Genomic DNA, 18,331 nt, shown 5'->3' with positions numbered 1-18,331 from the left:
AATAACGCATTTGCGTCACTTTCTTGTGGGCTCAGTTTTTACTACTTTCACTGTGCAATCCAAATGATATGTCTTTTGATTTTATTCTTTGATTCAGTATGATCACAGTGATACCAATTTTATATAATTTTTTTTGTGTTTTAATACATTTTCACTAATTGAAACATTGTATATGTTGATGAGATGAGCTGATGTTTACATTGCTACCATTGTGAGGACTGTGTTACCTTTTGATCACCTTTTATGAAATTTTTTATGTCATGTAAAATTTAGTGAAATCACGTTTCAGACATTTGGACGCTATTTTCCGTTATGTGGTTCACTGCTGGCAATGTTTTTATATATTTTGATAGTTTAGCATTTTGGGAATGCGGCAAACGTGTTTGTGATTTTTACTGTTTATTCAGTTTTTTATATCAGTTCTCGGGAAAGAGGGGTGCTTTGAATTTTTTATTGTTGTTTTTTATTTTTACCATTTGATTATTTATTAATATTTCTTAGACCCTCCGGTCCTCTTCTTGCTTTGGGTGCCGGGTTTTTCAGCACAATTTTTATGCTGAAAAACTCGGCTTATACTCCAGTATATATGGTACTGGTTTGACTTCCCATCATGTTATTAGGCTTCTTCTAAGTCATGCTTAATATTGAGGCGCTGCCTTTCATGGTAGCTAAAAGCGGCAATGTTTTCCTTTTCCCACCTTTCATCACAAGAAGGTTTCTGACCGGATCTCTTCATGGGTTCATGGGCAGAACATTGTGCACGCCTGGTCTGGGTGAAATGTTCTGTTGTCAACCTTGACATTTGCAGCACAGTGTTGGTGAACAGCTGGAAGAGTCACCCCTTTCCTATCGTTTCTGGGGTCGGATAAGACTGCCCTCTTTCATCTCTCCTTTTTTTGTGTTAAAGGGCTCTACCCAGAGTCTGTCAGAAGGAGAGATCAGAGATCTATCAGGACGAGGTGATCTTCTCGCTGTATATGGACAATGTGTCTTCTGTGCTGCTCAGCGTTTGATGACTGCAATCATCCAGACCTGCGCACAATTCAGACAGGTTTCTGAGGCCAACTGCAGGAAGTCAGAGGCCATGCTTTTCGGAGACTGGCGGCTTGCTTCACCTGCCCCCTTCTCCTTTGCTATTTAATGGGACTTTATCAAGGTTCTGAGGGTGTGATTTGGAAATGAAGTATCAGCTTAAAAGTCCTGACAAGAATACTTTACTAATAGTGCAATGGATTGGACTGTGGGGCCTCAGACAGCTCTCTTTCGGGGGAGAAGCGCTGGTCCTCTGTAACAAGGTGCTGCCTGTGCTACACCACAGAGGCCTCACCGACCAAGGCCAAGGCCAGCAAGGCCAATACCAGGACTGTATTTTACACTGTCTGGGCCTCAAAGAGGAACGGGTTAGCAGGAATGTCCATGGAGTAACTCAAGGGGGTTGGGTATGGGCATCTTGGACATCATCTCTACCTTGCTTCGGATTTTCTTGATAAATGTGTCCGTGAGACCCTGAGAACAGCTGTGCTGGAAAGTTCTTGTCTTGCTTCCTCCACCAGCCCCTCCAGATGGGAAAAGTGGGACATCCCCTGGTATTATGCTGTGGTTGTTTGTTTTGTGAGGCAGCACCATAAGGAGGGACTTTAGAAGCCAAAGACTATTCACACTCTCATCAGAACTTTATACATTACTATTCCAGGGCTCACGATTAGCATGGAAAATGTTGCTTTTTCATCATTTTGCATCACATACATTTTTTATAAAAAGTGGTCAAATGGTCAAAAAGTCCTGAAAATGGTATTCCTGATGTCACTGCTGGCATGGCAGACACTGTGTGAACAAGGTCAATCAACAGGCATAAGGACTTGTCTTGGATTTCCTCATCCATCCATGCCTGCAACTTGTACAGATCTCAGTACAGTCCCAGGTGTCAAGTCCCAGGCAATTTCTCATTTTTTCTTGTCAATGCAATCCGCTAGCTGTGACTTTTTCTTTTTCTCTTGCTACAGCTGTATGTGGTCTTCTTTTTTTGTAGGATGAATTGTATTTTTTTTCTATTTCAATAAGTTCAGTTTTAAGTTGTAACAAAGAAGGTGACAAGTAATCAAGTACATCATCATTATGTTAGACGGGACAAACTGACTTATCACAGTCTTTTTGAAATTTTGCTTATATTTAACTTTTTTCTAATAATTTTTATTGAATGTTTCACAAATAAAACAATCGATGGACATGTAAATGGCTCTGCACAATAGTCATGTTACACCAAATTATCACATCATTTGGATACACAGGAAAGCAATAGACAATATAAACACAGTGGATACAAAAGAAACATAAAAGAACAGTCCAACCCCGACCCCTGAACCATCCGACCCAATTACCTAGAAAGATCGCTCCTTCCAATCGTCCAGGGAAGTAAAAAACAAGGATTGGATACTGATCTAATTAATCACCCATAGTTGATATTACAATGTTGCTCTACATTGCTGCAAAGCCTGTGAAGGTAGACCCCGAGTGTCCATCCACTTACCCCATAGTCTAAAAGTTTGTTCCGTAAAAGTTTGTTCCCCCCCCCCCTTTCTCCGAGGACATATATACCACTTGCTCTTTATTCGGCTGATCCTCTCCTGGAGCCTTTCCCAGCCCCCGATGTCTTCTCTCTGCTGAGACCAGATGCATCTCCCCCTCCACCATAGGAGGAGCGATCACTGCAGGAATCTCCCGCCTTCTCTGTAGAAGCTCGGAGCTGCTGTGACCACTTCCTACGCTGTGACGAGCTTCCCTCTGATTTGCATTGTTACCCAGGATGCATCCGCAGCCTCTCCACAATCAGAACTCGTCTACAAATATTAAAGGAAATATGTAACACTGTGACGTTTAGTATCAGGTCAGATACAAGGTGCCGGGGGATGGGTAATATTCACCACTTGTACACAGGTCGTGTCCTCTCCATGAGTGCAGTGAGTGGAGCCCGGATCCTGTGCTATGCCCTCTCCTCTCTATAGGTATACTCTGGTTTCTCTTCAGAACGCAAAAATCTTTCGCCTTTTACTAAAGATTTCCGTGGAGAGGAACAATTATGAGTTCCAACTAATTTTTTGATGCCTGGCGCACGCTGGGCTTCCCTCACATGGTCAAAGATAGAAACCAACCTTCTCAGATGGAGCAACGATGGACCTCAGAGAGTCTCAGCATCGGCTATGATCTCTATAAGATCTCCAGTGCAGATCCTCAGGAATCAGAGCGGTGCTGGAGGAAACCAAAGACGTCCTGAAAAGACACTAAGGAGGAATCCTGATGAATCTTATGTCAAGTTGTAACATTTCGTTTTGACCACATAATGTTTATTGTCTAGATTACGGAAGTTTAGTTGGTTCATAATTGGTCCAAAAGTAAAGTGCTCCAGAACATTGGACCATGCATGATATTAGATTTATTATTGGATTTTCTGATATGATAGAATTGTTGGAATTTGTTTGGGGAAGTTTTTCATTGGTATAATCTATGTCCGTTATGGTGTGTGTGGGGGGGGAGGGTTTTATCTTGAAACTTTTATATAAAGGTCTATACAAGAAGCAAGAATAAAACCGTGTACATCCTCTCTGCAGATAGAATACTGTACATTTAAATAAAATAGGACTATGTTAACTACTCACCCAAAGTGTAGGTTACTGGTTAATTTATATGTGTATGTTGAGGGGTGAATGGTGAACTGTTTGTCTGTCTGTGTGTTTGTAACTTTTCTTCTTTTTCTCCTCCTGCTGGCCAGCAAACCTCTGTCTCTGTCCACTGTTGTTTCACCAGACAAACCAGTTCAGCAGTCACCACTCAGCATCACCTGATCTTACCTGTGTGTGTGCAAAACCTGAGCAGAGGGTGAGCTGGGGTTATATAGCTGCACCTGATTACTGCCAGGTGATGCAGAGCTGAAGCCATGCGGTTTATGTTTGTATTTCTTACTTTGGTTACTTTGTGTATGTTGTAAACTCCCCTTTATTTTTATATTGTGTATTATATTGTATTGTGGTGTTATACATATTAAGTAAGAAATATATCTTTGTGTGATGTTTGTTGTTAAAGGTGCAACCCAGGGGTGTATCCCTTTAAGAAGGGAAATGGTTGGGTATTTAATGATACCTGTGTGTACATGGATTGTCTCTAGGTCAGGGTAGCGGCTCGTTCCAAGGTAGCGGCTCGTTCCAAGGTAGCGGCTCGTTCCAAGGTAGCGGCTCGTTCCAAGGTAGCGGCCCGTTCCAAGGTAGCGGCCCGTTCCAAGGTAGCGGCCCGTTCCAAGGTAGCGGCCCGTTCCAAGGTAGCGGCCCGTTCCAAGGTAGCGGCCCGTTCCAAGGTAGCGGCCCGTTCCAAGGTAGCGGCCCGTTCCAAGGTAGCGGCCCGTTCCAAGGTAGCGGCCCGTTCCAAGGTAGCGGCCCGTTCCAAGGTAGCGGCCCGTTCCAAGGTAGCGGCCCGTTCCAAGGTAGCGGCCCGTTCCAAGGTAGCGGCCCGTTCCAAGGTAGCGGCCCGTTCCAAGGTAGCGGCCCGTTCCAAGGTAGCTGCTCGTTCCAAGGTAGCGGCTCGTTCCAAGGTAGCGGCTCGTTCCAAGGTAGCGGCTCGTTCCAAGGTAGCTGCAACCTGACCCCTGAATAATCTGTGTTTTTGTTCTGTACATTTTATTTTTGTGGAAATAAATGCAAGCCTTTTCTTTGGACCTGAAGCCCGAGTAAAGATTTATTTATTTAACGGCCAGAAGACCCCACATCTCAACAGTGTATTACCCAAAACGACCACTGGATGTCGCTACAAGATAAAGTTTTGAAGCTTTGTACAGTAGAACGTGAAGATGTAGATGAAGTCTAGTTTTTCGTTTTTGCGTTTTCATTTTTCTCTTGCCTCCTTCAAAAATCTATAACTTTTTTATTTTTCCCTGTACAGAGCAGTGTGACGGCTTGTTTTCTGTGTAACAAATTGCACTTCATAGTGATGGTATGTAATATTCCATGCCGTGTACATGGAAGCGGGAACAAAAATTCCAAATGCAGTGAAATTGGTGAAAAAAACGCACCGTTTTCTTGGATTTTATGGATTTCACTGTACGTCCCAAATGACGCGTCTACTTTATTCTTTGGGTCGCTACGATCACGGGGATAACAAATTTGCACAGGTTTTATAATGTTTTCATACATTTACAAAAATTAAAGCCTCCTGTACAAAAATTATTTATTTGATTTTGTCATATTCTTGCACTAATAACTTTTTCATACTTTAGTGTCCGGAGCTGTGGCTGGTGTCATTTTTTGCGACTTTTGATGACATTTTTAATGTTATCATTTTTAGGACTGTTTTCATGACATTTTAGGGATTTTTTATATTCTTCAAAATGGCAAAAAAAGTACCGTTTTCTACTTTTGGTGCTATTTTGCGTTACGAGGTTAAACCGCTATTATATTTTGATAGATCTGGTATTTTCGGACGCGTTGATACCTAATGTGTATATTTATATCAGTTCTGGGGAAAGGGGAGTGATTTGAATTTTTAGGTTTTTTATTATATATATTTTTTTTAACCCTAGGTTGTCTGATTGATCCTATCATATGCTGGCATACTACTGTATGGCAGCATATGGGGATGTGTGCAAATCACACATTGTTATGTAAGGGTTAAAACGAGGCAGCCTCAGGTCTTCGGAAGACCTGAGGCTGCATAGCAACGGATTGCCGTGCCCCAACGCGGGGGAGCGACGATGCACACCATCTTTCTGAAGCCAGCACCGATCATGTGTGTTATCGGTAAGTCTTTGTTGCAATATGCAACGAGGACTCAGCTAGCTTCGGAAAGGGGTTAAATAAAATAGGACTGTGTGTACCCTAAGTGTACGTTACTGGTTGATTTATATGTGTATTACCCCAAATGACCACTGGTTGTCGCTATTAGACAAAGTTTTGAAGCTTTGTACAGTAGAACGTGAAGTTGTACGTAAGTCTAGAAGTTGCAAAATTACCGAATGAGCGGTAATGGATCAGGACTAGAGATGAGCGAGTATACTCGTCCGAGCTTGATGCTCGTTCGAGTATTAAGGTACTCGAAACGGCTCGTTGCTCGGACGAGTATTTCCCCTGCTCGAGATCGAGCATTTAATTAAAAAAACACAGTGAAGAACAGTGAAGAATAGAATAAAAACAGTGAACACAGTGAACACAGGATCATTTCAGTGAAAAAGACAGTGAAGAACACAGTGAAGAATAGATTACAGATGTTCGGCACATCTGCTTACTTGTCGGGAGATGCGCACGGAACGGCAGCAGGGAGACATCAAGCAGCAGGGAGACATCAAGCAGCACGGGGAGACATCAAGCAGCAGGGAGACATCAAGCAGCACGGGGGAGACATCGGGCAGCGGGGAGACATCGGGCAGCACGGGGGAGACATCGGGCAGCACGGGGCAGACATCGGGCAGCACGGGGCAGACATCGGGCAGCACGGGGGAGACATCGGGCAGCACGGGGCAGACATCGGGCAGCACGGGGGAGACATCGGGCAGCACGGGGGAGACATCGGGCAGCACGGGGAGACATCGGGCAGCACGAGGGAGACATCGGGCAGCACGAGGGAGACATCGGGCAGCACGGGGAGACATCGGGCAGCACGGGGAGACATCGGGCAGCACGGGGAGACATCGGGCAGCACGGGGGAGACATCGGGCAGCACGGGGGAGACATCGGGCAGCACGGGGGAGACATCGGGCAGCACGGGGGAGACATCGGGCAGCACGGGGAGACATCGGGCAGCACGGGGGAGACATCGGGCAGCACGGGGGAGACATCGGCCAGCACGGGGGAGACATCGGCCAGCACGGGGGAGACATCGGCCAGCACGGGGGAGACATCGGGCAGCACGGGGGAGACATCGGGCAGCACGGGGGAGACATCGGGCAGCACGGGGGAGACATCGGGCAGCACGGGGAGACATCGGGCAGCACGAGGGAGACATCGGGCAGCACGGGGAGACATCGGGCAGCACGGGGCAGACATCGGGCAGCACGGGGGAGACATCGGGCAGCACGGGGGAGACATCGGGCAGCACGGGGGAGACATCGGGCAGCACGGGGGAGACATCGGGCAGCACGGGGAAGACATCGGGCAGCACGGGGGAGACATCGGGCAGCACGGGGGAGACATCGGGCAGCACGGGGGAGACATCGGGCAGCACGGGGGAGACATCGGCCAGCACGGGGGAGACATCGGCCAGCACGGGGGAGACATCGGCCAGCACGGGGGAGACATCGGGCAGCACGGGGGAGACATCGGGCAGCACGGGGAGACTTCAGTGGAAGAAGAGGAGCGGATCCCGGGACAGCGTATCTCCCGACAAGTAAGCAGATGTGCAGAATATCTGCAATCTATTCTTCACTGTGTTTTTCACTGCGTTTTTCACTTAAATGATCCTGTGTTCACTGTGTTCACTGTTTTTATTCTATTCTTCACTGTTCTTCACATCTGATAACTTGTCGGGAGATAATATACGCGCGGAACAGTGAAGAATAGATTGCAGATGTTTCCGTACATCTGCTAACTTATCAGAAGACATTCTTTTTCAATTAAATTTTATTCCTGAACCATGGTCCCTTTGAAAAATGCTCGGGTCTCCCATTGACTTCAATGGGGCTCGTTATTCGAAACGAGCACTCGAGCATCAGGAAAAGTTCGTCTCGAATAACGAGCACCCGAGCATTTTAGTGCTCGCTCATCTCTAATCAGGACCTCTTATTTTGTGGCTTCTTTGCCTAATTTGTCCACATTTGAAATGATGACTTATTTACTGCCAGTGTTGAGTAAGGTGATGCTTTTTGTAGTCTGGGTTATGCAGTACTTTACAGGCCATATTTATGGGGTATAAGATAAATGATACATACTGTACCCCCCCCCCCCCAACCATTACAGACACAGCAGGAAGGCTGGGCCACATGACATAACTATAAGACTAACCTGCAGATTTGCCATGTGGTATTCCTGTACGGGTAATCAGCAGTGTAATACAGTAGCAGTGTAGTGTATGGGATCTATGACAGTCACATTGTGGAAAAAAATCTGCAGCAGAAAGACAATTTATGATCCCCAGCAAGTAAATCAAGTCTCTTACTACTGCAGCAGAGCTGTGAATGTATGAAGGAGTATCAGGTAGAGCGACTGTACAACCAGACATGGTGCATGTATGAAGACCAGGGGCGGAGTAAGACCACCATGGGCCCTGGGCTGTATGAATATTATGGCCAACAAGTCTGGAATCACTTCCTACATATGGGACTAGAATCAGCTTCTTGGGGAATGGAGGATCTGCCCCTTCTGCTGCTTCAAACTGCAGTTTCAGGACCTTGGAAGGACCTTCAAAGGTTCTCAAATGGCTTTTGTGTACATGTGTATTGAGAGCAGGTACAGATGTACAAGAATTTCTTAGTATAAAATTTGGTGGGAGATTTGGGTGAGCATGGGCCCCCTAGTAGGTGTGGGCCCCAGGCTTCCGCTCAAACAACCTATATTATAATCAAGTGCTGATATAGATACATCACTTCATACATTATACATCTGTCTTCTATATGCACATGGACAAGTGCTGTCCGTAATCCACAAAAACAAAATAGGTACATGTTCTAATTTTGTCGAGGACGGCATGTGGAGGGCTGTTATTAAAGACTGATTCACCCTTCTAAGTGAACGAGTCCCAGTATAGATAACAAGCGGCTACTAGAATACAGGGATATACATTGCATTGTGAGCATTCTTTGCCCTCCACCCTTATATGTCCATATCTCCCATTATTCACAAGCTCCTCACTGACAATAGTGGCACTATCCCCCTCCCCTACTGACTACATAAAATTCACCACCGACAACAGACAAGTCCCACTTCTTCCATTGAAAACAGGCAAATGGCAAGTCCTCCGTCCCCAAAGATAATCCCCCTCACCTCATTGCCTCATCCCTTATGAAGTGGTGGGACATCCTGCTACCATGTCCATTCCATGGGGCTTGATCCCCCTTGTGACCGGTAGAAGGCGTGAGTGTAGTGACCTAGAGAGGAAACCTATGGGTGTTGCCGGAGACAAGCTGTCCATCTCCCTCCTGCCTGTTGCTGGAGGCTAGCTCAGTGCATGACTCGTTGGTCTATGACACCTATGTCTGAGTAAGCACAGTAAAACAAGCCATCTGCTGGTCTGTACGTATAGTCATGTTTTAATGTCTATACATTGCCAGGTCCTACTTTGTATCAGGTGACTGCGGCCCCTGATGCCGCCCCCCCCATCTTTCTGCAGATGGTGCCACCTGAGGCAAGAGGCTCAACTTGCCTAATTCATGGTGCACCTCTGCCTGCTGTAGGTAGAGAGGTAAGTACTACACAGTACTGCTGGCCTAGCACCTATCCCACAACCCCACACAACATGTAAGTAAATCACACGACAACCACCATATAAACTCCTCATCGAATTATTATATAGTCAGTTCTCTTTATTAATCTCAGTCAAATAAATAGAGTATTTTTTATTTAGAAAAAAAAAAAGCAAAAAGTCCATAAAAAATAAAAACTAAAGTTAAAGAAACGCAGCACGGTCCGCAAATTTCCCAGCCTCAAAAAAAAAAAAAAAAAAAATTAAAAATAAAATAATGAAAAAGAATGCAAAGTAATAAATTAAAAAAGATTGTAACATGAGGATAAAAGATGATGAAGATGATGATGATGAGATGGCGTTTTACAGCAGGGGATTATCAGCGGGTGAGGACAGACGGACAGGTTTAACCCCTTCATCTCCAGGAATGACGCCCCCTGCAGGTGCAGGAAGGGGTTGGGAAGCAGGCACAATAAGACAGTAGAAGCTTGCTATGCAAGGCTGCAGCTTGTTGGTACAGTAAGAGTCAGCATGCATCATACAGAATTGGCGGCTACGCAGTAGCCCTACTAAATCATATGCTACTGAGGAAGGTCGTCACGGCATGCCCGGTCCTCCATGAGGCTTCAGGAGCGGAAAGGGTTAGCTAAAATCTCCAAATTTGATACGAGCTATGTGATACGGCCCTTCCACCGGTTGAACAGCTTTAGTTGACATGGAAGGTCCAGGGAGGTCACTAGAGAGGAAGATGTTCTCAAAATAAGCCACATACCCCTATTCCGGATCACAAGTGGTTACATTAGATACAACTGTCAATATTGACACGCAGGGACAATCACTGCTTCATCCAAAAACATCAGCAGATCATGAGTTACCCTCTAGGACAGTGATGGCAAACGTTTTAGGCGCTGAGTGCCCAAACTACAACCAAAACCCAGGCATTTTTCACAAAGTGCCGATGCGACAATTTAAGCCGCAACTTATGACTCCCTGCTCTGTCACAGGATTGTATAGGCACCTGAGGACACCAATACAGTGGAAGGAAGGAGAAGAAGTTTGGATTATCATTGTAGCTTCCTGCTAGGGTCCTGGGACTGCACGAGGCCTTGAGTCCTGTCTGGCGAACTCTGCGCTGGGGTGATGGCGCAGGTGCCCATAGTGAGGGCTCCAAGTGCCATCTCTGGCACCCGTGCCATAGGTTCGCCACCACTGGACCAAGGACCGAGTTTGGAATTTTTCCGATTTTTCCCAACAAGGGGACCCCCACTATAATTCTCATCCCATAAGTAACCATATGATGGTCCTGCAAGGTCATGGTCAGAAAAGGAGCAGCTCTCCAGTGTACATACCTAGACTCCTGTGAGTAGAATGAAGGGCAACAATAGATTGTGAATAAGAAGGGACCTTTAATAAACCAAGAATCGATCACTCAATATAACGACTTCTTCATATTTAGATAATCAACCACTTCCCTTGTAACTTTTGTCCATTTAAGCCGGACCAATCCCCAACTCCCTCCCTGCTATTTAACCTGAATTCTTAGATGTTACTTGTAATACCCTTCCTGACCACATGGAGCGCTGTTGGAAAACACGTGAGAGCTATTCCACCTAGTGGAAGGAATTATTAGTGCACAAATTCATATTTTCTGCTGTATGAAGTAGATATTTTGAGGGTTTTATGGATAAAATTTGTTCAGCACCTTTAGCCTAGGACTCTCAAGCCTCACGGGGGGGCGCAGCAGCCTCCTCACACCTTCCTCTATCAATCATACATAATAGAATCTAATTTTATTCTCTTTTTTTTTTTTTAGTTTTCTTCTGTATTACAAAATAAATAACATGCTTTGATTAAAAAGTCATTTAACCCCTCCATCCCCGAGCTTCAGACCCAGTACACAGCAGGAGTCGGGTAGCCACACTTGGATTGCACCCCAGGTTAAGTAGTTCACATTCATAATGTCGCCCCCTCCAGAATCCATGGCAGAAGCCGGAACAGCAGAGCCAAGTGAGTCCTCTCCATATGTTTTTGGCCAATGGTTGTCTCCCGTGTTCGTGCCGTCCTGAGCGTTGGCGATCGATTAAAGCTTCGAATGTGCAGGGGTTTAACCCATCGGGTGCCAGACCACATTGCAGCATGTTGTTTGACAATATTTTCAGAGTAAACCCCCCCTTTCCCATGGTAAATACAAGAGTAGGTGCGCTTTTTGGAGGAATTTTTTTTTGCAGCAGCAGAAAAGAAAAGGATCGGAGCAACATGCAGGGAATAGTAGACATGCCCCTTTAAGACTGCGCTTCTGCATTCCGAATACTATGTGTTAAAATAAATGTATCAATTTTTGAATTCCGGATCATTGAGAATATCTCTCGTACCTACACCTACAAATAAATTCAAAGCAAAAGCAACGCAGCAAATGAAATCATGAAATAAAACAAGTCTACCTCTCCGTGGAAGCATTTTTGGTAAATTTTCCTTAACGCCTTCATTGCTGGTGAGGAAGCAATGATGAAGCTAAGGAGCATTGCATATGTTTGTGTGTGTGACCCGGAAAATTCCCTGTCTTTTCCGCATCTTCTGCTTTGTTTGGTATAAAAAGCGACATGGAATAGATCTCGGAGCTCTCCTGGGGGGGGTGGGGGGGGTGGCGTTTGGGGTTGGCGGTGGCTTGTGAGTCACCCGTTACAGTTTTCGGTCCTCCCATCAGTGGTTACATTGCTCCTGGCTTCATCCGTTTCCTCCAGCTGTGGACAAAATTAAAGGGATCTGTTAAAGTCGACTCAAACTCTTTAGGTCAAGTTTTTTCCCCTCTAGATATCCCAGAATTTTGGGGAAATGGGGAACAATAGCGTGGATTTCAAATCTACGCCAGAAAAAATGACGTAGAAATTGCACAAAAAACATACACATGAGAATTAGATCTAATGAATGGGAGGAAATCTGCAAATACGTGGGGGGGGGGGGGGGGGGGAGGTTATTAAATTTTGACCTATATATTTAAAGGATTTGTCCAAGACCGTAAAAAAATTAACCTTGGTGGCTGGGAGGGAGCTGCTTAAAAAAAATTAACATTTACTTCTGCAATCCCTCACAGCGTCCTGTGCTGCCATCTCTACCATCTACCACCATACAGGTGCCCCACAGTGAAGCGGTGAAGCTAAGGAGTATACACTTGGCTACATGTTTGCAGCCAAGATCTTAAGTGTGTCTACCGCGCATGCACATGAACTGACAACAGCCAGTGCTAATGTTAGAGAGTAGATAAGAAGGATATGGGTAGTGCTCCATAACTTAGGAGGTGTATGGAGACACCCTATTAACCCTAGGGGTATTGCAATTAACTCTAGGATTATAATTTACATGGGAGATGTGTCCACTGCGCATGCACAGGAACTGACAACAGCCAATGCTAGAGAAGTAGATAAGCCAGAGAGTAGATAAGAAGGATATGGGTAGTGCTCCATAACTTAGGCGGTGTTCAGAGACACCCCATTATCCCTAGGACTATCCCAATTACCTCTAGGACTATCATTTACATGGGAGATGTGACTAATGCGCATGCGCAAGATGTGAAGGCATCCAGTCCTAATGCATTCATGGATGTTAGCTACACACATGTGCAATGTGTCATGGTATATAAACCTCGGTTTCACTGATTTACTGGCAGGAGCAAGTGCAGTGAGTAAGCTTCACGCAGATGTGTCTCCCACGCATGCGCAGGAAGTTATCACTTTTGGAGCAATTGCAAAAGGCAGACAGTTAAATACTAAAACATTATAGATTTGAGTGTAACGTGACCTGCAACCTCATGGCGTTAGTCTAACAGCACCCATTAGTTATGTGGCAGTTACAATATAGGTGTCCTCCCCTGTGGGTCCTGGGTAGGATGTGTGCACCCCAGAGGTACACTCCTGGCCACTTACCTGGTTTGCCTGTGTCACTGTCCTGGGTCCTACTATTCCTGTGGCTGCACTCCTAGGCAATTATCTTTAGTTTCTGAGGTTATTGCTAAATAATCTGAACTGTGGAAGAAGAAGAAAAAAATAAATCAAAAATTATTATCATAAAATCATATTATTAAGTAGGTAGGTCACCATGAAGGGAGTAAAATTATATTATATTATTATATGATACGGCCAAAATTATGCGTGGTATTGTTCCAATATATATTTAAAGTGGGCTCCATTACCCTGGTACAGAGATCCAAATCACGTGCAAATTTCAGGTGCCACCTGCTGTCACCACCTGGGGGAGCTCATGAGCACATAGGGGCACATTTACTTACCCGGTCCCTGCGCAATCCCCGATCCGGAGTGTCCGACGAGGAATAACTCTGGTGCAAATCATGAAGATCGTGCACCCGATTTCCTGCATGTGTCTCTTCCCCGCTCAGGTCCGACAGAGTTCACCATCTTCTTCCTGGTGCATGTAAGTGCTTGGCTTGCGACACAATTTTTAAGTGCAATCCCGCGTTTTGTCCAAATCTGTCGGATCGACCGATGGCCCTTCCCCCCTTGCGCCAAAATCCAATAGTGTGTGTCAAAATCCCCTTTCAATTCCCTGTCCCATCAGCGCAAAATGGAAATAGTCAGGATATCCGACGAAAGTGCAGTCCACGGGGCCCTTAGTTAATGAGCCCCATAGTGGTTGGATTCTCAGTTTCACAATAATATCAAGCTCATGAGCGCCCTCTAGTGGTGACTGCAGACAGATAGATAGAAATATAACAAGTGCATCTGTGTCTCTGCAGAGGATTTGGATCTCTGACCTCTGGAACGACATCTGACACAAGGGGGGTCATTTACTAAGGGCCCGATTCGAATTTTCCCGACGTGTTACCCGAATATTTCCGATTTGCGCCGATTGTACCTGAATTGCCCCGGGATTTTGGCGCACGCAATCGGATTGTGGCGCATCGGTGCCGGCATGTGCGCAACGGAAATCGGGGGCGTGGCCGAACGAAAACCCAACGTATTTGGAAAAAACGCCGCATTTAAAAACCGAAAAAGTGTCGCTTGGGAAGCGCTTACCTTCACCTGGTCCGAGGTGGTGCATTCCGGCGCGTTGAGATGATTTTCAGCACAGCAGCGCCACCTGGTGGACGGCGGAGGAACTACATTCATAGATCCCGGCCGGACCCGAATCCTGTGCAGAGAACGCGCCGCTGGATCGCGAATGGGCCGGGTAAGTAAATCTGCCCCAATAAATCTATGAAAACTTTGAAATCTATTTCAAGTTTAAAAAAAAACTGAATGAAATGATGTTCAAGGTTTAATGTTCATTAAATACAATTTAGGGTATGTATCATAATCCAGATGTTTTTGCAACAATTGTATCAATCAACTAGATTGATCATAAATAGTTGGAAAGCCTTTAAGGGCTTGTTTATTTTCTGCACTGGACGGTCGGATGATGAATCCTCTTTTGAGGCAGCACTGCTGGTCATGGACACTAGATGGTGCTAAACACTTACAGATGTATAGAGGTTGGTTACTAGGAGTGTAGATTTGTACCGTGTTAGCCATGGAGAGCAGAAGAAGAGTGAAGAAATCAGGCCATACCTTTTTGAGGCTAACTGAGTATATTTGATGGTGAGCTTTCGAGAATACTAGTTCTCTTCGACAGACATGATGTCTCATCTCATGTCTGACGAAGAGAACTAGTATTCTCGAAAGCTCACCATCAAATATACTCAGTTAGCCTCAAAAAGGTATGGCCTGATTTCCTCACTCTTTTAGAGGTAGGTTATACAGTGTCTGTGGGTTATGTGATTGTGATTCATCATATTTCAAGGGGAATTTCAAGACTCCTGAATTCTGAATTCTATTTCATTTATCTATCACAAGCCTCAACTATTGTAAGATGAGAGGGAATTTTTGTACTACTCCTATCCTTTATGTACGAGCACAGAACAGTTTTACGGTACCAGTCATATCCTGTATATATGGGCACAGCACAGTACTACAACTCCTATCCTGTATATATGGGCACAGCACAGTACTACTACTCCTATCCTGTATATATGGGCACAGCACAGTACTACTACTCCTATCCTGTATATATGGGCACAGCACAGTACTACTACTCCTATCCTGTATATATGGGCACAGCACAGTACTACTACTCCTATCCTGTATATATGGGCACAGCACAGTACTACTACTCCTATCCTGTATATATGGGCACAGCACAGTACTACTACTCCTATCCTGTATATATGGGCACAGCACAGTACTACTACTCCTATCCTGTATATATGGGCCAGCACAGTACTACTATTCCTATCCTGTATATATGGGCACAGCACAGTACTACTACTCCTATCCTGTATATATGGGCACAGCACAGTACTACTACTCCTATCCTGTATATATGGGCACAGCACAGTACTACTACTCCTTTCCAGTATATATGGGCACAGTACAGTACTACTACTCCTATCCTGTATATATGGGCACAGCACAGTACTACTACTCCTATCCTGTATATATGGGCACAGCACAGTACTACTACTCCTATCCTGTATATATGGGCACAGCACAGTACTACTACTCCTATCCTGTATATATGGGCACAGCACAGTACTACTACTCCTATCCTGTATATATGGGCACAGCACAGTACTACTACTCCTATCCTGTATATATGGGCACAGCACAGTACTACTACTCCTATCCTGTATATATGGGCACAGCACAGTACTACTACTCCTATCCTGTATATATGGGCACAGCACAGTACTACTACTCCTATCCTGTATATATGGGCCAGCACAGTACTACTATTCCTATCCTGTATATATGGGCACAGCACAGTACTACTACTCCTATCCTGTATATATGGGCACAGCACAGTACTACTACTCCTATCCTGTATATATGGGCACAGCACAGTACTACTACTCCTTTCCAGTATATATGGGCACAGTACAGTACTACTACTCCTATCCTGTATATATGGGCACAGCACAGTACTACTACTCCTATCCTGTATATATGGGCACAGCACAGTACTACTACTCCTATCCTGTATATATGGGCACAGCACAGTACTACTACTCCTATCCTGTATATATGGGCACAGCACAGTACTACTACTCCTATCCTGTATATATGGGCACAGCACAGTACTACTACTCCTATCCTGTATATATGGGCACAGCACAGTACTACTACTCCTATCCTGTATATATGGGCACAGCACAGTACTACTACTCCTATCCTGTATATATGGGCCAGCACAGTACTACTATTCCTATCCTGTATATATGGGCACAGCACAGTACTACTACTCCTATCCTGTATATATGGGCACAGCACAGTACTACTACTCCTATCCTGTATATATGGGCACAGCACAGTACTACTACTCCTTTCCAGTATATATGGGCACAGTACAGTACTACTACTCCTATCCTGTATATATGGGCACAGCACAGTACTACTACTCCTATCCTGTATATATGGGCACAGCACAGTACTACTACTCCTATCCTGTATATATGGGCACAGCACAGTACTACTACTCCTATCCTGTATATATGGGCACAGCACAGTACTACTACTCCTATCCTGTATATATGGGCACAGCACAGTACTACTACTCCTATCCTGTATATATGGGCACAGCACAGTACTACTACTCCTATCCTGTATATATGGGCACAGCACAGTACTACTACTCCTATCCTGTATATATGGGCACAGCACAGTACTACTACTCCTATCCTGTATATATGGGCCAGCACAGTACTACTATTCCTATCCTGTATATATGGGCACAGCACAGTACTACTACTCCTATCCTGTATATATGGGCACAGCACAGTACTACTACTCCTATCCTGTATATATGGGCACAGCACAGTACTACTACTCCTTTCCAGTATATATGGGCACAGTACAGTACTACTACTCCTATCCTGTATATATGGGCACAGCACAGTACTACTACTCCTATCCTGTATATATGGGCACAGCACAGTACTACTACTCCTATCCTGTATATATGGGCACAGCACAGTACTACTACTCCTATCCTGTATATATGGGCACAGCACAGTACTACTACTCCTATCCTGTATATATGGGCACAGCACAGTACTACTACTCCTATCCTGTATATATGGGCACAGCACAGTACTACTACTCCTATCCTGTATATATGGGCACAGCACAGTACTACTACTCCTATCCTGTATATATGGGCACAGCACAGTACTACTACTCCTATCCTGTATATATGGGCACAGCACAGTACTACTACTCCTATCCTGTATATATGGGCACAGCACAGTACTACAACTCCTATCCTGTATATATGGGCACAGCACAGTACTACTACTCCTATCCTGTATATATGGGCACAGCACAGTACTACTACTCCTATCCTGTATATATGGGCACAGCACAGTACTACTACTCCTATCCTGTATATATGGGCACAGCACAGTACTACTACTCCTATCCTGTATATATGGGCACAGCACAGTACTACTACTCCTATCCTGTATATATGGGCACAGCACAGTACTACTACTCCTATCCTGTATATATGGGCACAGCACAGTACTACTACTCCTATCCTGTATATATGGGCCAGCACAGTACTACTATTCCTATCCTGTATATATGGGCACAGCACAGTACTACTACTCCTATCCTGTATATATGGGCACAGCACAGTACTACTACTCCTATCCTGTATATATGGGCACAGCACAGTACTACTACTCCTTTCCAGTATATATGGGCACAGTACAGTACTACTACTCCTATCCTGTATATATGGGCACAGCACAGTACTACTACTCCTATCCTGTATATATGGGCACAGCACAGTACTACTACTCCTATCCTGTATATATGGGCACAGCACAGTACTACTACTCCTATCCTGTATATATGGGCACAGCACAGTACTACTACTCCTATCCTGTATATATGGGCACAGCACAGTACTA

General features: G+C 45.0%; 1 protein-coding gene and 1 non-coding gene across 2 annotated transcripts in view; one reads left to right on the top strand and one right to left on the bottom strand.

The window, feature by feature from the left end:
* The first annotated feature begins 3,004 nt into the window (after positions 1-3,004).
* On the top strand, positions 3,005-3,119 carry LOC140066408 (U5 spliceosomal RNA). The gene has a single exon (XR_011848254.1). It is a non-coding gene; the product is annotated as a U5 spliceosomal RNA (small nuclear RNA).
* A 7,987-nt stretch (positions 3,120-11,106) lies between these two features.
* Positions 11,107-18,331, bottom strand: part of SCN1B (sodium voltage-gated channel beta subunit 1) — a 52,296-nt gene continuing 45,071 nt past the window's right edge. Inside the window, exons 6-7 of the mRNA XM_072155087.1 lie at positions 13,293-13,391; positions 11,107-12,113 (exon numbers count right to left, since the gene is read on the bottom strand). Of these exons, the coding sequence (XP_072011188.1) occupies positions 13,325-13,391 (67 nt within the window). The 3' untranslated portion in view covers positions 11,107-12,113; positions 13,293-13,324. The remainder of the gene's footprint in view (positions 12,114-13,292; positions 13,392-18,331) is intronic.

Source organism: Engystomops pustulosus, chromosome 6 (genome assembly GCF_040894005.1).
Source record: "Engystomops pustulosus chromosome 6, aEngPut4.maternal, whole genome shotgun sequence".
In the NCBI taxonomy this organism is placed as follows: domain Eukaryota; kingdom Metazoa; phylum Chordata; class Amphibia; order Anura; family Leptodactylidae; genus Engystomops; species Engystomops pustulosus.
Note: the sequence above shows the minus strand (reverse complement) of the source record. Positions and strands in the feature narration are given on the sequence as shown.